General features: G+C 41.7%; 1 protein-coding gene across 4 annotated transcripts in view; it reads right to left on the reverse strand.

Annotated features, from left to right (window-relative positions):
* LOC107381645 (protocadherin-9) overlaps positions 1-24,265 on the reverse strand; it is a 243,711-nt gene that overhangs the window by 53,960 nt on the left and 165,486 nt on the right. For 2 of the 4 annotated variants that reach the window (XM_054732393.2, XM_015953417.3), the window contains one exon: positions 3,692-3,767. In XM_054732393.2, coding sequence (XP_054588368.1) covers positions 3,692-3,767 — 76 coding nt within the window. Of the gene's footprint in view, positions 1-3,691; positions 3,894-24,265 lie in introns of all 4 variants that reach the window. The other 2 variants (XM_054732392.2, XM_015953416.3) reach the window with 1 other exon arrangement.

Genomic DNA, 24,265 nt, shown 5'->3' on the forward strand with positions numbered 1-24,265 from the left:
AAAAGCATTTCGTCTAAAGAAAGATGTTTGCACTGTCGCCAGACGCCATTTTTGACTACAGCTAAAAAACTACAGTGTTGAGGACGTCCCACACAGCAACGCTCAGTTTCTCATAAACAACGAAGACAGCGGCGGAGTACGCTGCGGCTCTTTCCTCTGTTCAAATTTATTTGAATGTCTTTAACCCTCCCTCTGTCTTTATGGGTGACCCCGCGAGGAAAGCTGACCACTGAGCAGGATTGATGGTTTATCCCTTGAGGTCCACGTGGCAGGGGTGAGGTGGTGCTCACTCCTCACCCCTGCCACTTGGACCCGAGGGATAAACCATCAACCCTGCCCAATGGTCAACTTTCTTCACGGGGTCACACCCATTAGGACAGTGGGAGGGTTAAACCACAACAAGCAGAAGAGCTAAAAGCCAGGCTACCCGTTCTCAGGCTCTCCTGTATTTTTAATTCCTACACTTAAAACAGGATCTCCAGACTCCTGAGTCCTTCTGTCAGCACTTCTCCTCAGGAACGTCAACACACGATGGTCATCTCCACTGACTCAGTGGCGTAGGAGACATTTTTAATGCGACATGAACTTTCAGACTGCAGTCTCTTTCAAAAACATCAGATATGTATCAGAATTAGTACCACATATGAAAGTAACATGGATCGGGTTTGAAAAAATCGGATCTATACTGTTTAGAGTATCATAAAAAAATCTGATATGGGAAAAAAATTCAGATTTGATGCACTTTTGCCCACAGTGTGAATGTAGCCTAAGACTGTTTCCTTCTAAACTATTGAGGACAAAATGCTTTTACTGATATGTAACAAACACTTCAAAACTTTCGCCATTCATAAATGTTGTTTTACACATTTATCTCTTCACTCGTTGTGCTTATATACATGAAATAGTCCATGTTTATTCGGTTATTCTTCTCACTCATGCATCCCTTTTTTGAAATACAATAGAATTATTGAATTATTGCAACCGACTGCTAGAGTGATCTAGTAAGATAACAGCATGTATTCACAATCATTTTAAACTCATTGTTGTGAAGTCTGTTCCTATCGGTTGACAATATTTATTTATTTATTTATTTATTTATTTATTTTCCCTGTGTCCTGTCTGGCTGTGAAGCGAACAGAATTAATGTCTGAATGCTGGTAACAAGCCTTACAGATTTACTCTCAGGTGGAGCATCAAAGCATCTCCTTTAATGTCACGCCTGATACTTAAAACTTTATTGTTATCGTCCTTTGAATGCTTTGTAATTCTGACCAGACACGGAGTCGGAGGTGAAAGAGAAAGGAAGAGGCAAAATGTGTGTGTGTGTGGTGGTGGAGGTGGGGGGGGGGGGGTCCACAAAAATTAACAATCAATGATGAACAAGAGTCTGCTTCAAGACCTGCAGAAAAGGGACACAACAGCAATACAGAAAGAGCAAGCTATCACTGCGTCAACTTGATGAAGAAATATATAATCAACATTGTTTAACTGAACAATCACGATAATAAATCACAGTGCATTTAGTGCCCACCATAGCCTTAAGACGTGTTGAACGTGCCCAAGTCCATACTAATGAGAGCACCATGTGAGCACCTGTGTGCGTACGCACGCTTGTTTATGTAAGGTTTCTCTATAGAAGCGTCCAATAGGGAGTGTGAGGGGCCACAGATCTGTCCCCCAAAGATACGTAGGAGATGGAGGGAGCTCCAAGTCCCAGAGATCCAGGAACTACTCTAGAGCACAGGGACCTAAAGCAGACTGACCAGAAAAACCCCTGCCCCCCTCGAGAGGCGCAGAGGGTCGCCCCGGGGGGCCACAACCAGCAGCTGGCAGAGTCCTGGGAGCGGCAAGCCCACAGGCCCACCCGCAGCCTCCCGCCCCCAAGCCGGCCGAGCCCGGGATCCAGTGACCCAGGGGCGACCACCCCCGCCGGGGACCCAGCAGAGCCCAGGAACCCAGACCCTACCAGGCAGCCATCGGGATTGACCAGGCAGACGCAAAAAATCTTAAACCCCCTGACCCGGGCGCCATGAACACTCAGGCAGACCAAGGCACCACACCCCACACCAGGTGTGGCAGGGGGAGGGGAGTCGAAGATGTATAGCATCAAAAGAAGTCCCAGGAGAGGGAAGGAGTGAAAGGCCCCACCTGACATATACAGTCATACACAAACACAGTCACACACTCCCTCCCTCATGCTCACACATACACATACAACCAAAGACTTACAAAAATGCACGCCGGACACCCACTCATGCTCCCCATACACACCCTATTCACTCTGGTCTCGGTACTGCTGCACACAGGGTACAACCATCACTGGTTCCCAGAGTTCGACCCTTTCTGCTGGGGTGCTGATGAGCAGGCTCCCCTGTGCAATGCCGAGCACAGCAACCCACCACCCCAGACCCCAACCAGACGGCCAGATCTCCCTCCTAGCCTCCAGCCCCGGGAAGCCAAGCAACACCAGAGGTGTGCTAAGACCCCTAGTCTCCCTCCGCCTGCTCCAATATAGTGTTAGTGCGTGTTGATGAAGGATGACAATATTTATAAACACAAGGACACCACATTTAAATGGTAAATGGTTCACTTTCAGCTCAGAAGGAACTTAATGCATATAACAAGACTGGCAGTCATCTGGGTTTCTTAATATCTGTAATTCGGTTTCTAGTGTTAAAGACCAGTGTGTTTCCACAATTACCACTCTTTTTTTCTTAGCGGGGGAAATTAAAATTTTTTTTGCACACATTCGCTTCAAATGAGAAAGATTCTAATTTTGTGTGACAGACAATTTACGGATTATTATTGCTATATATCTCATCTCCTGTGAGGTCGGAGCCTGGTAAACCTGAACTAAATGTAAAATTAACTTTTGCTGCGAAACACGTGCACACACAGTCAAGCCACATGTAGCTCTGCTGCCAACTGCTGCGGCATCTGCAGAGTTAGATGGTAACATACACACAGTTTATTCACAGCACTTGTATCTATGTACTGCTGCCTGCTCCACCCTCTGCAGGCGAGCTGGCATCGACCTTTGTGTGTGATGGGTTTGCTCTTTCTGCACGCCTCACCTCTTAATGACAAAATGAGAAAACTGGGTCGGAGATGTACATTCCCACCAGAAATAGTGGGAAGTTAACATCTTCAGCTGAGCACCAAGATTTCCAACTGGGAAATCATCTCTAAATAAATCAAATGAGTTTCACAAATAGGTGAGGAGCCTTTGGGAGACCCAGGTTTGCTCCTGGGAGGAATGAACAAGTCTGGATGATTAACTGAGAAATGAATGACCTGCTCATGTCTCTGCCAGAAACCTACTTGAGCAATCAAATGAGTCTAAATTAAATGATATTTGGTGTGTTGAGTCCTTTATAGAGACAGATGTTGTTTTTATGACTGTTTATTAACTCTTTTCAAGAAGCAAAATGTAAAACATTCTCATTTTTCACAACCCGAACTTCAGAGAACGGAATATTCTCATTTTGCTGTCTAGCAGACAATTTGTAAACATGTTTGGGAAAGGAGGGGGAAAAGGAAAAATTAAGTGCACATTGTCCATCAAACTGAATCAAAGTGAACCATTTGCAGCTTTTTTTAGTGTTACATTTAGACATCATAAAAAATAATAATAATAATCCAGGAGATAAGAAAAAATGAAAAAAATGCAAGAAAAAATGTTCCAGCTTACCAGAGTTAGGGTCAGAGTTGCCGTCAGCTTCAGTCCTCTTATCAGGGGAGGCCTGCTCGTAGAAGTCGTCCTGCGCCTGCACCAGAGGGAGAGGTTGTGTGAGGAGAGAGCCACTGCCTACAGGCTCGTGGTCCCCCAGACCGCTGTCACTGCAGCTCTCCTGAGAGCCATCCGGCAGGTGAAACGTGACGCGCCGCTGTGACTAGAACCAAGAGCACAAAACAGAGCCTCTGATGTTAGTGCTCTGCTCTGCCCCCTCAAAAATGTTCCTTTTTACTTTACACTGAGCCCAACAGGCTCGCGCATGCTGCTTTACACACTGAGTACTAAAACTCAACTACAGTGTGAAAGAATTTTGTCTAATTGATGTAAAAAAAAGTTGTTTTAACAGATTTTTTTTACATATTACATTTTCACAGTTTTCATATTAAAGGTCTAGTTTGACCTGTGCCAGATATTGTTGCTAAGGGGGAGTTTAGACATTGTAAAACAGTCACGTTTCACTGCACAATGACGACTAACAATGGCATGCAAATTCACATCATGCACTGAAATTACTCAAGGTGAAGCATAAAGTTACACATCTTTTGTAAAGGCACAGTGTAATGAATGTGTGGCGGAATGATGCACAACTCTAGTTTGTGGGTTCCTTTTCTTCCCCCTGGTGTTGGCTCATTGCTCTGCAAAGTTGTTTCTGAAGTGTCCTTCCCAAAGGAATTCCCTTATGTCCCAGCGCTCTTTGGACACACCTTAGTATTTCTGTACTTGCAAACATGCAAAAAAACAAACAAGAAATGAATAACTAACAGAGGCACACCCCGCCATCCTCAAAGCCGCTCTGATTGAATTTCCGTTTGCTAATTCCCAGCGTCTTTTCCTCGCGCTCTAATGACATTTTCCTCAGGCTTTTTCATAAGTCCAGACAGAAGCCTCCAGCTAACCTTTTGTGAGAAGAGAGGTCCCTGCCATATCTTTGGTTGATGACAGACAGAGAAGGGTTTTACAGTAATTATTGGCAAAAGCAAAGGTCATTCAATCTGCAGCCTAATGCAAATGACCTCATTATATATTTTAGAACAGCACCAAAAGCATGCAGCATTCATTAAAAAAATACGGGGCGTGGAGAGACAAAAACTGAGAGGGATGGGGGATTTAGAGGGACTTTTAGAAGGATAGATGGATGGGAGGGATGGAATGGTAACTTTAACCGTGCCGTACATTATAATCATCACTGATAGCCAAGACTCCACAATCCAGTGTAATTTAAAAAAAAGTAAAGGTCTTGTATAACAGTAGAAATCTGGATAAATGTCACCGTTAGCAATTATAGTGAGGTAGATGAACAGATGTGGCATTTCAAATGAAGATGGCATTCCAAGGGATGGAAGGGGCTGAAGGTGTGTGTGTGTGTGTGTGTGTGTGTGTGTGTGTGTGTGTGTGTGTGCGTGTGTGCGTGCGTGCGTGCGTGCGTGTGTGTGTGTGTGTGTGTGTGTGTGTGTGTGTGTGAAGCATCCATACAGAATATGACTTTTTTTGTTTGTTTGTGCGCAGCTTATACTCATTAGCCAGAGCAGAACTATCAGTTTCACATGAGGTATGCTGTGCACATGTAAGCCCAGTGAAAGGGAAAGGTGAGGGGATGCCTTAACGATGTCATGTTTAGTGTATCTCCAGTTAATTAGCTGTAGCTGCAAATGTTTCCCTTCCTGTTGATGCCAAAGACGTTGGCCTTAGGCGAGTTAGCCATCTATTTGTTGCCTTGAAAGTGTCAAAGTAGCAGTACTAATCCTGGCAGCTTCTCCACCACCTTGCGGTTAGAGTTCAGGCAACAAAGTCAATTAAAGTAGCATTTGCACTGATTTATGTCTCGAACTGCTGCAAAATTACATCAAAGCATCAAGATGAGAATGATCCCAGTTTTATTTACACCTAAACCAAATGAATGGAGGGAAAAGCATTCATTGTGTTAAGAGTTTCTTTTGCTCAAGGACAATAATATTTCTCCTTGAAATTGCATGATGCACCACTTTCTCAGGCTCACCTTACTAATACCAGGTAGGATCTGCATTTTTCCTTCAGAGCCTCTGCTTTGTGACATCCATTCACCCTGTAGTTGATGTGTGTTTTATCCCATCACACGCCACACGTGGTGACTGGAGGCTTTTAGAGTCTAGTGAAATTGTCAAATTAAAGAAATCTCGCTGAGATGTTTTAAACATGGTCCATCATTCTGCTGGAAGTAGGGGTGTAAATCATTTGTTATATCACAGTATGATCTCATACCGATATGTGGATTGTGTTTCGATGTTTGCTGGTCTCTCAGATTCAATACCATTCCCATTTGGTTTGATATCAAGTCTCACTGCCTGCCAGGATGTGGCTTTTAAATAGAACACATTTAATTAAGTGTGGCAACAGGTGGAAAATGGCATGCCAATGGATCATCAAAATAAAGCTATTTCCATCCATCCATCCGTCCATTTTCATCCGCTTATCCGGAGTCGGGTCCTGGGGGCAGTAGCCTAAGTCAAGAGGCTCAGACTTCCCTCTCCCCAGCCACTTGGGCCAACTCCTCCGGGAAAATCCCAAGGCATTTCCTGGCCAGGTGAGAGACAAAGTCCCTCCAACGTTTCCTGGGTCTACCTTTTAGGCCTCCTCCCAGTTGGATCTGCCCGGAAAACCTCACCAGGGAGGCATCCTGACCAGAAGCCTGAGCCACCTCAACTGGCTCCTCTTGATGTGGAGGAGCAACAGGTCTACTCTGAGCCCCTCCCGGATGACCGAGCTTCTCACCCTATCTCTAACCCCAAAATTCCACTACCTCCACTCCGCTGCGCTCCGCTCCGGCATGAACTCCGCAGCAAAAACGGTCCTGTTGTAGTCAATCAGAGCTGTTCAACTACTGCGGCCGTGCGGCACAGTGCCATTCCGCCATCCAGCAAAAATAGGATTGATTCTATTTTTGCCGGACGCCGGAGCACCTCCGCAGTTAATGGACAGAAATCACAACCGCCCAACAGGAAAGGGAGAAAGCACAACTTCCGTTATTTCACAATAAATCGATAAACAAAAAGTGTTTTTTGTTTCATATGCACAGGTTTAACAACTTTTAACAACTATCAATGGCGGTTGAACTTTAAATGCACAAAAATAAGCCATAAACACAGTTTCCACTATCAAAGTAGTCACACTTTGTTGATCCAAACACTGCTGATATCTCAACACAAATGATGGGCAGATGAAACAGTTCATTTCGATGCTTCTCCCACGCAACGGGTGTTTGGATCTAACTTCCGCATTTATTGCTCGGACTGTATCGCAAGAGCTCGAAAATCCCGCGCATGCCTGTTTGCGTACCTCAGGTCTCCGCACCAGAGCGGAGCCGTTGTAGAGCGGGTACAGTATAATTTGAGTTCGGAAGCGACCGGCAGCGGAGGACGGGGGTGGAGAGGAGCGGAGATAGTGGAATTTTGGGGTAAGGGAGAGCCCAGCCACTCTTCGGAGAAAACTCATTTTCATCAAGCCATTTTCATAATAAAAGTGTTTTGATAAATAGTTTTTCTATTGAATGTTGCATCAATGATCATATGTAGAATGATGTAGATTGGTGTATTGTTGCACTCCGAGCTGGAATGGTCACAGACGATATTCTGCGTGTCTTGTTTGTGATACTTTGAACTGTTGCCTTTCCTTTGTCTCATATCCAGTCTACCCATTCTCCTCTGACGTTAACAAGACATTCCCATAAACCCCGCTATTTTCTAGACCTTTCTTTGTAAACCACTGTATGACTTTTTCACGTTTTGGAGCCGATTGTTCTCTCGTGCAAGAAGATTGGGGCAAGTTTTGCACAGAGTGTCGTGTAGTATACAGGGAATTACGAAAGGCGATTAACACCACGTGACCAGCTAATGATCAGCAGTAGTAAGCTTGCACGGATTTCTGTTGTGTTTGATTTTTTGCTCATCACTCGTGAAGGTACTGCACTGTTGAAGTTGCGCTGCAAGCATCTGCAACCCAAAAAGTACCAGAACCACTCACAGTGCCTGTGCAAACATGCGTCAACGCGGCTAACCAGCTATTTTCCTATTAACACATTTTTTCGCACACAATGGCAAGGATTGTCAAGAAAGTGCATTCATGTCAAACTATACAGATAAAACTTTGATTTTCTTTCTTTCTTTCTTTCTTTCTTTCTTTCTTTCTTTCTTTCTTTCTTTCTTTCTTTCTTTCTTTCTTTCTTTCTTTCTTTCTTTCGTCTTCATCTTGCTACCTCCACAAATGCCTGTGTGTCCTACAGCACACCCCGGAGGACAAAGAACATCAATAACAATGCTAAAAAAGTCTGGCATGTGAAAACTGCTAGTTTTCGCATATTTTTAGGTCCGACGTGTTGCTACCAGTTGTAGTGTGAGCAGTCAGGTCGCATCCCAGAACTGGGTTGTACAGAGTGGGCACATGACTTGTAAGATTTCCTCTGAGAGGAAGTTTGAACTGAAGCTGAACGCTATGAGTGAAAAAGTCGCACAGTGTCCGCCCAGCTTTAAAGATGGTCATGGGTTAAAAATCCCATTTCAAACTTCTCAGACCAGCCTGCCTGCCGTTGTCAAAGCCTTTTGAATCTGGTTTATTCTCTTATCATCCCTGGATTGAACTTCAGCCAGTCATCTTGTGTGGAGCTGCTGCCCTGTTTCAGTTAATAAACAACGAAAAAATTGAACTAAAAACTAAGTGAGTGTGGAAGGCAGTGGTATTTATGAAATATTGCTGATCTAGTGATCGAGTGAGGGTAGGAGGGATCGGGAGATCGACAGGCGGATTGGTTCAGCGTCTGCAGTGATGCGGACGCTGAACCAATCTGTCATGGTGAAGAGGGAGCTGAGTCAGAAAGCCAGGCTCTCGATTTACCGGTCGATCTACGTTCCAATCCTCACCTATGGTCATGAGCTTTGGGTAATGACTGAAAGAACGAGATCGCAGATACAAGCGGCCGAAATGAGTTTCCTCCGTAGGGTGGCCGGGATCAGCCTTAGAGATAGGGTGAGGAGCTCGGACATTCGGGAGGGACTCGGAGTAGAACTGCTGCTCCTCCGGATCGAAAGGAGCCAGTTGAGGTGGTTTCGGCATCTGGTTAGGATGCCTCCTGGACGCCTCCCCGGGGAGGTGTTTTGGGCATGTCCTGCCGGCAGGAGGCCCCCGGGTCGACCCAGGACACGTTGGAGAGGTTACATCTCCAATCTGGTCCGGGAACGCCTTGGGGTCCTGCTGGAGGAGCTGGTGGAGGTTGCCGGGGAGAGGTCGGTCTGGAACTCCCTAGTTGGGAGGCTGCCACCGCGACCCGGACCCGGATAAGCGGAGGAAGACGACGGCGGCTGATCTATAAGGAGTAAATAGAGACATTTTTCGCTGTGACGACCTCTTAAGAAAAACGTTGAAAGACAAAGAGGCTGATCTAGGTTTATAACGGAGGTAAAAGATGTTTGATTCCTCTGATTTTTATTTCTAATAGGGAGGGAAAACAAAACAAATCATATAACTTTATAAATTTGTTTAAAAATTTGGGCTTGTTTCTAAACTGGAGAAAAACTGAACTTGACTCATTAAGGAATTTTCCTCCATCCTCCAAGCAGCAATGTTCACTGTGAGAAAATATTGCATATTTCACAAGAAATTGTGTAGTCTGAAGCAGAATTATTAACAGATTTTGCTTCAATCATTAGCCTCAAAGTTCTAACTTGAAATGGCTTGAACCACCGATGTCTGTGGGTGTTTTCTGTTTGTGGTGGTGCGTGTGGCTTTTTACTGGCTTTAAATATGTTTGAAGATGTTTGTAATTTTCTGCTCCTGACAGTCACTCGTGGTAATATTAGCATAAGACCGGCTTAAACTATCCCTGCTGCCAGTTTACAAGATATTATGGCTTATCATGCCTGCTAACCCTTATTATCCGCTTGTTTTTATAATTTGCCTGACCAAACACACTGACTTTCAACAAATGCAAACCAAATAGCAGAGCTCTTCTGCTGGAGGGTATAGTTTCCAGCAGGCCTGCAAATTATCATGCAGTGTTCATCCTTGGGGGCTCATTGAAAGTAGAATAGTAAGAAAAGCCTGAAAATAAAATTCAACAGTGAATGCCTCTTAAGTTGTGATAATATGGGTGTTTCACTGGAAAATCTACCTAATAATCAAACATTTAAATGATTTGTTTTGTTTAATTTTCTATTATCAGGTGTGACTTATGATAAGATTAATTCAGATTAGATTTGGCAGTGGTTTGTTTTGTCAAAACAATCTGTCACCTACAGTCATTTGGATAATTTAGGATTTTGCTTTTCGATGTCAATTTTTATCACCTTTTCTGTTTAAAAAGATGACGTTTGCCAAATTTTAAACAGATACAACTTTGTTTTATTGTGAGGTGAAACAAACCGGGGAGGGTTTACAACTCGGAGCACAATCTCCTCTGTCTTTCTCCTCCTGAGCATGACCATATGGAGCTCAGTGTGCAAGGCCAAAACAACTTCTGTATGGAACTACGTTCCAAATGAACACCATATACCACTGCTTTTCAACCAGGCAGACATTTAATGAGAAGGAGCACACTCAGGGACGCAGTGCACTCATGCACACACACACACACACACACACACACACACACACACACACACACACACACACACACACACACACACACACACACACGGATACACACTCACACACACACATACATGCACTCACAAAATAATGCAACCTCTTCACCACCACAAATAATCTTATCTAACAGCAGCCTGACACCTGCGGTGAGCGAACACTTCCCATGAGTCCATTCTCACAATCAAACCACGAAGGGAGATCAGTCAACCAGGAAAACAAAACTCCCTCACCAAAAAGATTCCCTCCCCCTTCCAACTCCACTTTCCCCTCCTGACTTCCAGACCAAAGGTGCTCTGCCATCTGCTGGTCACTTTAGGAAATGAGGAGTTTTCATAAAAATGCCTAGAAAGTCTTTGTATTCCGTTTCTCACTGGCAGAACTGATTTATTTTTTTTCTTGCTTGCTGTCACTTGTCATACACTTTTGCAGTTTTTTTTAAATGGCACCATGACAAATCTGAGTTTCATTCGCCACTCACACTTAAGAACAACCATGTATATGTTTGTATCTGATGTTTTACAGTGGGTATTTTTGGGAGGTGGTTTTAGGTTTGAGATCCTTTTCCCTACAGTTTTCCCTCCTCTCCTGACAAGCTGTAACATTCCATAAAACATCAAATCCAGTGACACATTAACAGCTGATAGACACTGCATCCTGTCAACATAACATTCACAATTCCTTTGGGCTCAACCATAAAATGCATTGCGTTCTCAGACAGGCTCCGTTTTGATGGCATAAACAGTCAAAAACAACATTTTTGAACTGTTAAAAAAAGATAAAAGACACAACGATACAAAGAGCTCCCAAACGTCTCTCTGTGAGCAAAACTTAAATAACAAATGACATATAAATCACAATCTCTCCATCTTTGATTCTGACTCTTATATTGATGTAGTCTGCTCTTGGCACCTCTCCGGAGTCTAAGTCCTCTGCCTTCTGCTTTTCATCATTAAATCATAGCACGACAGTTGTGAGAAACATCTGCATTCTGCCACCGCCACAATGAAACTTGATTAGTCACCCCCGACTCTTCCCCACAAAGACACAAACTCACAAACACAAAGATGCATAAATCACAGCCACATCTGACCCATTTCCCAAATTGCAAGCAATGTTTTATGTCTCTCTCTCTCTCTCTCTCTCTCTCTCTCTCTCTCTCTCTCTCTCTCTCTCTCTCTCTCTCTCTCTCTCTCTCTCTCTCTCTCTCTCTCTCTCTCTCTCTCTCTCTCTCTCTCTCTCTCTCTCTCTCTCTCTCTCTCTCTCTCTGAGTGTGTGAGTTATTCGTATCAGTAGCAACCTTCTTGTTTTTCATACACATAGCACTGACATAGCATGTGATTATTTGCACACTCCATCATTTTGACTTTTTCGGTGTAAAATGATCTTATGCAGATTTATGGACTTGGTATATAAATTGTGTGCTTGTTCAGCTAACCATTTATTGCCCAACTCACATCAGAGACTTGTGTTTTTCATTAAAAAAATAAATCAATGTATTCTTGGGTCTGCTTGTAAACAGACACCCTGTCATCTTTCATTGATGGCAGGTGTGATGGCCTGCTTTTTTATACCATCAAAGGCCCTTTTTATTATTTTAGTCCACTTTATTTAGCAAAATTTTGTTTTACATGTTAATTAAAAAGAATATTAAATAGCAATAATAGTCATTTGGTCATTCATTCTGTGCAAATAATGTTTTGGTAAACTTCCTCCTGCCCTGGCTGCATGCCTTGTCATTCTTTTGGTTGAGTCAACAAAGTGTTTTATTTCATTTCATATTTATTAATGTGTTTAATTCTAGGAAAGAAAGTAGTCAAGTTGTGTGTCTATTCTACTCTACTCCAGAATCACAGCTCTAAGTATTTCAGAAAAGGAAATACACCAAGGTGTGCATTGACAAGCAGAGATGCACCTCAAGCTGGGTCTCCGTTTGTGAGCACAAATATTTACATACGCATACAAGAAACAGTCGAGTGGGAGAGGAGCAAAGTACTAGACTTTCACACACCTCGAAAGTTTGAAAAATTGTGTATATATATATATAGCTCACACACATATGTATATATATATATATATATATATATATATATATATATATATATATATATATAATGACACAGAATTTCTACTTTCACCATGTTACATTTGCTCAAAGTTGACTTTGTTTACCTGTTGTAGATTATTATTATTATTATTAGTGAGGGTAGGAGGGATCGGGAGATCGACAGGCGGATTGGTTCGGCGTCTGCAGTGATGCGGACGCTGAGCCGATCTGTCGTGGTGAAGAGGGAGCTGAGCCAGAAAGCCAGGCTCTCAATTTACCGGTCAATCTACGTCACAATCCTCACCTATGGTCATGAGCTTTGGGTAATGACTGAAAGAACGAGATCGCGGATACAAGCGGCTGAAATGTTTTTCCTCCGTAGGGTGGCCGGGCTCAGCCTTAGAGATAGGGTGAGGAGCTCAGACATTCAGGAGGGACTCGGAGTAGAACCGCTGCTCCTCCGGATCGAAAGGAGTCAGTTGAGGTGGTTTGGGCATCTGGTCAGGATGCCTCCTGGACGCCTCCCTGGGGAGGTGTTTCGGGCATGTCCTGCCGGCAGGAGGCCCCCGGGTCGACCCAGGACACGTTGGAGAGGTTACATCTCCAATCTGGTCCGGGAACGCCTTGGGGTCCTGCTGGAGGAGCTGGTGGAGGTGGCTGGGGAGAGGACGGTCTGGAGCTCCCTAGTTGGGATGCTGCCCCCGCGACCCGGACCCGGATAAGTGGAGGAAGACGACGACGACGATTATTATTATTATTATTATTTGTAGTAGTATGCAATTTGTGGCTTTTTCTCCAAGAGGCAACACCAGTTTAATGTAAAAGAGCACTTTTTACTTTTTAAATCATTGATTTTACAAAGGGTTTTAATGATTATTTATGAATAATCTCAGTTGTTTGCTTGACATCTTTGGTTGTCTTCTGTTTTGTTTATTTGTTTGTTTATTTATTTGTTTATTTATGTATTTATTTATTTATTTATGTATATTTACCTTTGTTTATGTTAGTGTCCATTACTTTCTGATTAGGAAAAAATAAATAATTAAAACTAAATCAATTATTGAGACCCCAACTCACCCAAGCCCATCCCCTTGAAAACACAACTAGTTTACTTTATTTGTAAATTAATTTAATTTAACTCAGTTTATTTATATAGCACCAAATCCTGACAAGAGTCGTCTCAACTAGTAATGCACCGATATGAAATTTTTGGGCCGATATAGATATCCGATATTAAGATCACTGTTATGGCCGATAACGGATACTTGCCGATAACGATATACTGACATGAATGCTTCTAAAATCTGCAGATTTTGAATAGAATTAAAATTATTAAAGCTGAATTTACGTTATTATGTACACACAACACACACATTTATGGTGCTGAGATGATTTCATTCACTGTTCACACGACTAAACAATTACACATCATACCCCCCTCACCCTCTGAAACAGGCAAACAAATGGAGACAAGATTGAAAAATTATCGGTTGTTAATATCGACCCAGTTTTATTTATCGAACCGATACCAATATGTTAAAAAATGACTAACATCGGCCAATATTGATGCTGGTATATTGTCCCTCTCGAGTCTCAAGGCACTTCACAAAGTAATCAGTTCATTAAGCCAATCAGTAAAACATTTCCTACATGAGGAACCCAGCAGATTGAATCGAGTCACTGACTTGTGTCAGTGACTTTACAGCAATCCTCATACTAAGGAAGGAGCAATCTAGGACACCAATTCAGGATTAAACATGCAATTAAGCCCATTGTGTCCATTATCCTTATGTATCCATTGTCTATTTACTATGAAATATTTTTGAAAGTAAAGATAGTAGCATTTTATAATTATAAATAATTATTATAGTTCACCTGTAATGACGGTGAGTCACATACATCCTTGACCTTTGTCATTAAAGCTACTGTATTGTATAAATAGCACAGCCATGCTTAAACCGGCTTCATGTTTAGACTTTAGATATATAGATTTTTTATAACCAGCTCAATGCACACATTGTATCCTCATTTTCTTCCTGTTCTTTTTGAATTTGCAATAAATGAAAAGCAGAAATCTGCTTCAAGATAAAGCACAGAAACTTAGCAGCTTTGCCTGTTGGCCTCCTTCTAGCTAAAACGTACATCTTCTTTTTTCTTTTTTTTTTGATCTCCTACAACATTAAACTTAAGAAACAAACCTTTAGGGATCAATTCATCATCTAAACATTTGTGCTGAAGCCTGAAGTCAGGCTTAAAGTCGAGTTAACAGGCATGAAGGTCGTTGAGCTAACTAACTCTGACACAACAAGCTGCCTACAGCTAGAAACAAGAAAGGCATGCATTGCTCAAGCATGCATGCCTAGTTATACACAACACTTCTATTTAGCTAACTTATGGATGGACACATCTCCCCAATCCTGCATGATTGGCATGAGCAGCATCAGTGGTGGCATATGGGATTTTGGTTTGTACATTCTGCTCTGTGAAAACAGAAAAAATCATTAACTAAACTGACTTCACCCAAACAGGCTTCTTGAGAAGGATAAAATTTCATCTATAATAAATGTTATCTAACACCACCTGGGGCTAAATATGAACACCTTAGCCTCATCTACCCTTTTATCCTCTGTAGCCCGCAGTGACCTCTTGCCTCTTCTGATGAAGGTTTCACCAGCCTCTCCCCTTTTATCGCCTACTCCCTCATCATCCTCACTTCAACATGCCGTTAAAATCAACTGACTGGGTAGAGTGAGAACCGTGGCATAGTTGCAGTTCAACCAGCTTCCCTCTGTGTCTTAAGCAGAGCAGAAAAAACCTGTGCAGCTGCCACAGAGCATTAGCTACAAAGTTAACCACCACTGACTCACTCTTCAGTTCCACCCTCTGCCGACATCCACAACCATAAAACGAGAGACACAGCAATTCTTCTCCATGTGCGTCTCCTGCATCAAGATGAAGGATTTGACACTCGGAGACAGTTAACTACAGAGCAGAGCAGGCTAGGCCCTGAGCACTGGATGGGAAAGGCTTGATATGTTTATGAGTTGCAGTTCATGTGGTCCAGGTGCTGCACTCGCTGTAGACGGTGTTAACTGAAGTCATTGCTCTGTGACTTTATTGGAGGAGGGTTGCTGTTTTGTTTATTCAGGACAAAGACTTCATGGCCTCTGTGAGGCTAATAAGATAAAGCACTAAAAATCATCAGAAATGCATTAAGGGGTTGTAATGCAGCGTTAAAAACTATGAGTGTGCAGGCAGAAACCAAAGCACAAAACAAAGTGTACTCCGTGATTCATAATAACCTACAACCCTATTAGCTGTCATGAAATCCTATTTGTGATTCTATTACGTCAAATAGGTACAGAAGCTTACATTTGTTTAGTTGGATCTGTGTTTATCCTGTGGAAATAATGGCTATTTACACAGCTATGATTATCCAGCTTTGGGAGATCAAGTGTGAATCGATGCTGAAGGCAGATCTGTTTGACTTTGGCAGCTGGTGAATCTGAATGGCTCATTTTTTTGAGGTATTCATAGAATTAAAATGATTTTTTGTTATTGTTTGGGAATATTAAAACAGTGACATTTAAATAATCTGAGTGAGGGATGGATGGATGGATGGATGGATGGATGGATGGATGGATGGATGGATGGATGGATGGATACATAGAATAAAAAAGATACATTAGATAGATGGATATAATAGATACAATAGATAGATTGATAGATATGATACATGCTAGATAGATAGATGGATATAACAGATACAATAGATTGATTGATAGATATGATACATGCTAGATAGATAGATGGATAGAAAAATACAAAAGATACAATAGATATCATACATAGACTACGTACATTTGATATAGCTAGATAGATAGATAGATATAGATAGATATAGATATAGATATAGATATAGATAGATATAGATAGATTGATAGATTGATAGATAGATATAGATAGATTGATAGATTGATAGATTGATAGATAGATTGATAGATGATAGATTGATAGATAGACAGACAGACAGACAGACAGACAGACAGACAGACAGATAACTACTATATTCTCTTTTGACATTGTAAACATCCAACTAGGGCTTGGTACAGGTACACTTTAGCTTAATTCAGGTGAAAAATGTTGATGGAACAGTCTCCCATAACCCCAACCCTATTTGAGCACATTCTTCCAGTTTTCATTGTTTGGTGGAATACATGTTAGGTACGACATCTCTGCTTCATTCTGTTGACAAATGAACTTCAACTTGGAACTATATTGCCAAAGGCAAGTGTTTATCCTGACACCTCTCTGTCAATTTACTGAGGATTGGCATTTAATTGCAGTCATTATAGGGTACAGTAAACATTGTTTATATCTTGCAATCAGGGTGACGGTTACTGATTAAACCACGACCTGTGCTCGAAAAACGCCAGCCAGAAAACCTACTGAATGGTAAAATCTCCTTTCATAGAGCTGAGATGTAAACACACACTTGTCCATGTCCATACACTGAGCATGTGCTCTGCACCATACGACCACACGTTTGGATTAGGGATGCGACCATTTATTGATTTGTATTGATTCAAAGGTGTGTTAACTGCCATTAGATCAGTACAGAAGCCATGTACTGGTGCAAGCATCTAAAGTGGAAGAGAGGAAATAAAGTTCATGTATTTGTAACAAACCAGCATTTTGGGATTCATTTGGCCAATACGTAAATAATGATTGTATATTTGTTTTAGCAGATGGGCTCAATATGATCATTATGTGATGCCGGCTGAAAAACTTTCGAGCTAAATATTGTTCTTCCCTTCAAGAAAATATTTATGTGTAAACCGCTGGTGGGATTAGGTTTACTTGTTCATGAACAAAATCAAACATTTCTTATAATTTTAAAGCGTCACATTTTACAACAGTTGCTACATGAATACTGCAATTATTGTGCTTTATTTTAAAAAGTCTGATATACTTGAGTAAGTTTTAGTAAAAGGGGAAAGCACCTCAGCAACATCGACCCGCTGTTAGTTTTTATCTATTTAAACTCGCCATTAAAGTTTTTATTCAAAACGTATTTTAAAAGGATTTGAATCTTTTAATTTGTGTGAGACGTTAAAAAATGGAAATGCTAAACTTCAGATCTCTCAAGTGATTTTACTTCATCTGAATGGTCCAAGGTTGTTCAGTTTGTGTTCATAGATGAGAAGATTAGATGCGTTAAAAAGCTATTAAAGTGATTTTGACACTTGATCTATGTAAGAGAAAATCAATTAAGGCCAATAATGTTGATTAAATCTTTACACAAAGTTTTCTTTTAGTGTGCAGACACAAAATATGGAACTGTTTGACTCATAGATTTTTTTTACATTCATAAATTTAGACAAAAATAATTATCACTATGCCCTGCGATGGACTGGCACTCTGTCCAGGGTGTACCCTGCCTGATTGCCCATTGACCGCTGGAGATAGGCACCAGCCCCCCCGCGACCCTACATGGACAAGCGAGTTCAGACGATGGATGGATGGATGGATGGATGGATGGATGGATGGATGGACGGACGGACGGACGGACGGACGGACGGACGGACGGACGGACGGACGGATGGATGGATGGATGGATAATTATCACAATTTCACTTGATTTCACGCCTGCAGAGCCTTTCATCGCTGACCAAAAATGTTGGTTGAGTATAGTTAATGTCATTAGTGAAGAAGGACATACATTTGAAACCAACAACATTCAGGTTCCAGACTTAATATTTAATTTAATTATGACTGATCCTATCAAAAATAATTCTGCTGAAGCTAATAAACAAAACAAGAAACACTCGGCCCATTTTCCATTTGTTTTGATCCTGAGAAGCCAGCAATTTCCTTCTTACCATTTCCAGTCAGAGTGAAGCACCAGCATAATGCACAGTGGTGCATGGTGTGTCCCAGCGCATCATTTGTTTTTGTTTGTGATCGTCTGCCTGCTTGTTTTCGATGAGACTGTGAAAGGAAGGGAATATGTAGTTCTGTTTTTGTTTGCTTTAATGGAAAGCCATTCAGGCAAAAAATGTGGACCAAAGCAACGTTACACGCTCACAAATGTTGTTGAATATCTGAAAATTCTGCTTCCCTTCACCTTCATTGTACATAGCTATACTACATTTAATCATTAGAGCAAAACAAACAATGAAGCAGTAGACAGAGGCTGAAATGAAAAATAAATATATCTGAGCTGATCTGAGGACGTTGTTGTCACTATGTGAAAGGGAAGAGTGTGATGGAACAGCTGATTCTCACAATCCAATTTGTTGACATATAAAATAGAGATTAAAGTAGAACTTATATGAACTTTGGCTTACTGATATTTTTGTCATATCTGATTAACCTTCATGTTAATCCTGGTAATAAAAAAAACTTTATTACCAAGCTGTAATAGCACAGGCTGAAAATCTATCAGTTCTAACAAAGAGTCAGATCTGCAGATAAAAAAGTTGTCTGTTTTTTAAATGAGGTTAATAATGGGGAAATGTTTCTTAAATGTAAATGGACAACAGGGATGAAGTTAACCATCTTTGCTTTCCATCACTTTCTGAAAATACTCTAGATTCAAAAGATTTATTTGTCACATCAAATGGTAAGTGGTCTGTGTTTGTATAGTGCCTTCTTAAGATTCTACAACCACCCAAGGTGCTTTACAACACAATCAGTAACTCACTTATTCACACAGACATTCACACACTGGTGATGACAAGCTACAATGTAGCCACAGCTGCCCTGGGATGTAGTGACAGAGGCGAGGCCGGCCGTACACTGATGCCACTGGTCCCTTCGACCAGCAGGCAATGCGGGTCAAGTGTCTTGTCCAAGGACACAACAGCATTCTTTGGTGGGAGCTGGGATTGAACCTGCAACCTTTACAGGACAATCCGCTCTACCTCCTGAGCTAATGCTGTCAGGATCAGAATCAGAAGGGTTTTATTGCCAAATATGCAAGAAGACACAACATTAGTAAAAGTGCTTGTTTAATTAATCCAAGTGGCTGCCTGGTGGGATCTGGTAGGGATGGGTACCTTTGACATTTGAATCAATTCGGTACTAATTCCCGGTACCTAGGAATCGATACCGGTACTTAACGGTACCAATTTTCGATACTTTTGAGTGTTTAATATTTTAATTCTCGTCTATAATAAAATATATATTTTTCTCAGTATTCTACCATATTTGATAAATATCATGATAAATAACATTCAACTGTTTGTATTTTAACATCGTCCTTGTAGTTTTATAAGCTGATAATTAAACTGAAGCAAACATCTTTACTGTGAACTAAATTTACTGTGTATCTTCATTCCTTTTACCGTCCTTTTTCAAAAGATTTTTCCTACTGGGAAGTTAGAATTTCCAAGGAGAAAGCGAACGCAGCATTTGCTGATAACAATGGTGGCAGTGGAAGCTAACATATCAAGCTAACATTATCTTAAACAGTTTATTTAACTGCTGGAGCAGATTAAAACGATGATGCCTCACACTTAGATCGTTGTTGCTGGTTTCATCTTCACCCAATCACCCGTCGCATTTAGTTAAGTGAAGCGCGTTCATGTTCTTTTAGTCGGAATTTCAGAGTTCCGAGGAGAAAGCGAACGCACCATTAGCAAAATGGAAGCTAACATATCAAGCTAACATTATCTTAAACATTTTATTTACCTACCGGAGCAGATTAAGATGAGAATGTCTCACTTAGATCGTTGTCGCTGGTTTCATCATCACCCAGTTACCCATCACATTTAGTGAAGTAGACCCAAGCTTTAGCGTGCGTTCTTTCTACCATAACTGGCTCGCAGTGACAGACATAACGCTCTTGCGCATGCGCAGCTGTCTAGGCAAGTTCTCGTTATGAAGGACGGGTAACGAAACGAGGCACCATTTTTAATGACGTGAATCGGTGCTCAGCCGGTACTGTGACATTCGGTCGGTACCTTAAAAAGTACCGAATTCGGTACCCATCACTAGTCCCTGGGCTCTGCTGGGTGTCTGGCAGGGCTGGTCGCCCCTGGGTCTCGAGTCGCTGGGTTCCGGACTTGGCCGGCTTGGGGGTGGGAGGCTTCCACTGATATCTCCCAGGACTCTGCCGGCTGCTGGTTGTGACCCCCTGGGGCAATCCTCTGCACCTCTCGAGGGGGACAGGGGCTTTTCTGGTTACAGTCTCCCTGGGGTCCTTGCGCTCTGGGGTAGCTCCTGGATCTTTGGGACTTGGAGCTCCTCCCATCTCCTACACATCTTTGGGGGCAGATCTGTGGCCCCTCACACTTTCTATTGGGCGGTCCTATAGAGAAACCTTACATATACAAGCGCGTGTACACCACACAGGTGCTCACATGGCGCTCTCATAAGTTTGGACTTGGGCATGTTCAACACATGTCCTAAGGCTGTGGTTGGCACTTAATGCACTGTGATGTATTATCGTTTGATTGTTCAGTTAAACAATGTTGATTTCATAATTCCCCGTCAGGTTGACGCAGTGATAGTTTGCTCTTTTTGTATAGTTGTGTGTCCCCTTCCTTTTTTTTTTTTTTTTTTTTTCTCTTTCTGCAGGTCTAGAAGCAGACTCTTGTTCATTATTGATTGTTTATTTTTATGGACAAAAACAACAAGAACAACAAAGAAGCCTCATCTAGTTATGTTTGTACTTTTTTGTCATAATATAATTAAATGTGTGCTACATTTGCTTTCCTCTTGTCGGTACAGAAGGGCTCCTAATACTGTTGCTACCCTGCGCTGGCCAAGGCTCTTTGACTTGGATAAAACACCCATTGCATTGTGTTGCTGTCAAGCTCACTAAATTATTTGAACATGTTCCATCAATCTGTTTTGCCATCTCCTTTGGTCACCCGTTTGATACTAAATCCATGTTTTGTTTCCTGCTCCAGTCTCGCTTTGCAGTCTAAATACCTACACCAAACGCCTGAGGCAGGATGCCCTGATTTCCCACCGCGAGAGAAGGGCTCGCCTTTCATGTTCATGCTGAGGTTGTAGAGGTAGATGGTTATGCTTAACTGCTTATCTTCTCAAGCCTACAATCCCAGCGACTAATCCCCGCAGATTTTTCAGGGTTACATTACTGCCATTAGAGCAAAAACGTTAATGTTTTCATAACTCTAAAAGTTTGTCACCTCGTATTAATCAGCATAAGAACAAGGTTGTTTGATGAAAGTCAACAAGGACGAAGCTTTGTGGGTGAACATAGATCTGAAGGTGTGCAATAAGGGTGAGGAGAATCAAGGAGGGACCAACGCAGCGTTCTAGAACGACACAGCATCAGTCAAGCTGTGAGAATGAGGATGACAGATCATCTGTGAGAAGTCGTCTTCATCTGTGTGGCCATCAACGGCTTACTGGCACTTCTTTCGAGTCGTCAGCTCATCACCGAGACAGGCAGAGATTTCTTGTCAGTCTCCGCCATCATGAATTGCAGATGATGTGATATTTAAAAAAAATAAAATTAAGAACTGCAAATCACAAATTCTGTATGAAAATGTTTATATTTTACAAGAATTTTAATGAGCAAGAGTTGTTGTGGGCTTTTTGAAAAGAAACAAGCACAAAGAAAATCTGGACTCACAACTTAGAAACAATTCTTATTTGAGCCTCATAACATGACGTAGTTTTGTGCGAGTTGTGAGGAAAATGTGCATCTCATGAATGGCTGATTCTAGGACTTCTCCGAAAGTTAAAATCCTGAACGAGACTGCTAGCATGAAAGAAGAAAAAACAAACATGTTTTTTGTGTAACCAGATGTCAAAAATGCATTTATTTTACTGTAATATTACTGTAACCAATTTAAATCCTGTCACTTAGCACTGGCAAATCCCACAATCAGAAAAAAACAGATGCATTTATGTTCAAGGCTTCAGGCTTGTCACACAACCCCATAATGTGAAGGTGTCATTTCCTCCTGAGTAATATGTAAAATTGGCACAAAAACATGTTTTCTGTGCCATGGGTTGATACTCAAAATAATGTTTGCTGTTAAAGAACATCCTGGAGCACCAACTTATTACACATCTAGTAAAAGAAAAATCCCTAGAGAGAGAAAAGCGAAAATGTTTGTGCACAAGCTGCAATACTTCTTTTTTTTGGTCTTTTAAGATAAACACAGGTATTCCCTATCTACATAAAATAACAATAAATGACATGTTCTCACTTGGGACTTTTTAAAAATCAACATTCTTCCAGCCGCACAGCTCTGTTGTTACATTGGTTTTTCTTTTCACCATCGCTTCTTGCCAGATTTCAATAGATCTGAGGGAGAAACAAAATGGTATACTAGAAAAGTAGGGATGATGGGAAGAAATAAAAGTTTAGAGAAAGTTATGATGCTAGTTTAAAGAGACAGAAGCAATATTCAAACAATCATTCATAAGGGCTGACTCTTGGCTCACTTGCAGCCTGTAAACAGACTTAATGGCTACAGCCTGTATCACCATGAATCTCATAACCCATCATGGCCCCGGAGCTTTTCTCTCAACCTCCCCCACAAGTCCAGTGGCTTATCACATAAACGATTATTGACTGCTTTCCAAGTCATCAATACATTCAGCGCAGTTTTACATATGGTAAGCCTTTCAACTTCATCACTGTAAGCCAGCAGAGGCTGAAAGCTCACAGGCAGGATGGCCACATGAGGTTTAACGGGGAGCAGTAGCACTTTCTGCCTTCAGACTGAACGTGGGATTATTGAATTTGACAGTTTTCATTTAAAGTCACCCTTCACTCCCAGATTTAGTGTAGATGCTAAGACGAGGGTAAAATTAAAGACGGTTTTGAACATGAACAGAGAACGGTGACAAAACACCAGCTCACAACCTGGCTGTCTGATGGTGCAATACATTGTTGCATAAAAAGGTGCCTGAAGTCTTAAAGCTGAGCCAAAACAACTTAATGGATTAATTGGGAACCAACAGAGATAATTAGGCCTTTGGGGTTGTATGATGCTACCCCTCGTCGACTGTTGCCTCAGAACTGTGATGTAGTGTATTTCCTGCTGCGTAATCGAGATAATTAGGGTTAGGGGTTGAAAGTTGTGTCACTGTCCAAAGATCAGCGAAAGGGAAAGGCCAAATGAGGCTCATTAAAATGTGGTTCCTACCTGGAGACATTTGATCTCAGGCCTTTACCTACAGAGGTTACGTCTTATTTTTGTTTACCGTCGTTTTCAAAAAGCTCAGATCAGAAATGTAATATTGCTTTTTTTTTTCATCCAATGACACAGACAGATACCTAAATGTGAGGAAGTGATCCAGGGTCTAACTGGGCGTTCATTCATCAGTACCCACCATCGATTCCTGCTGCCCAAATGAGAACCGATGCACACAACTGTCATATGTTTGCCTCTGCTAAGGGGAAATATGTATGGATGGCTATATTATACTGTAGCTGAGACTAACTGAGGCAAGGCTTCAGTTGTTTACTGTGCTCCTATTATTGGATGCCAAGGTGTCCTTCTGTGAGCCTGTCAGCCACTGAGTAGTAGGCCAAATTGATTGGTCTGCTCTTGCCCACCAAAAGGACCTGAACTCAATTTGCTTGTGATGGCTTCAATTTCCTGGCTGGACAAAATCCCCCCACTCTTCTCTCCCCATGCTCTCTCCCTCTCTCTTAGCATTCATTCCTCGCTCAAGAGCTGTCATTTAATTTCATTACTCAATGGGGGAGGTTCATGCCCTGTCTCCGTTTCTGTCCCCCCGCCTTCTGTTCATGTGAACCTTATCAAGAATTTCAGGAAAGAACCTGTTTTTTTTAACGGCAATGCTTGTTTTAACATTTCCTGGAAGAGCGTTGTTTTCAGTGTTTGCCTAGCAACATCCGAACTGAGATGTTATTA

The sequence above is a fragment of the Nothobranchius furzeri genome, chromosome 9 (assembly GCF_043380555.1).
Source record: "Nothobranchius furzeri strain GRZ-AD chromosome 9, NfurGRZ-RIMD1, whole genome shotgun sequence".
Taxonomy (NCBI): Eukaryota; Metazoa; Chordata; class Actinopteri; order Cyprinodontiformes; family Nothobranchiidae; genus Nothobranchius; species Nothobranchius furzeri.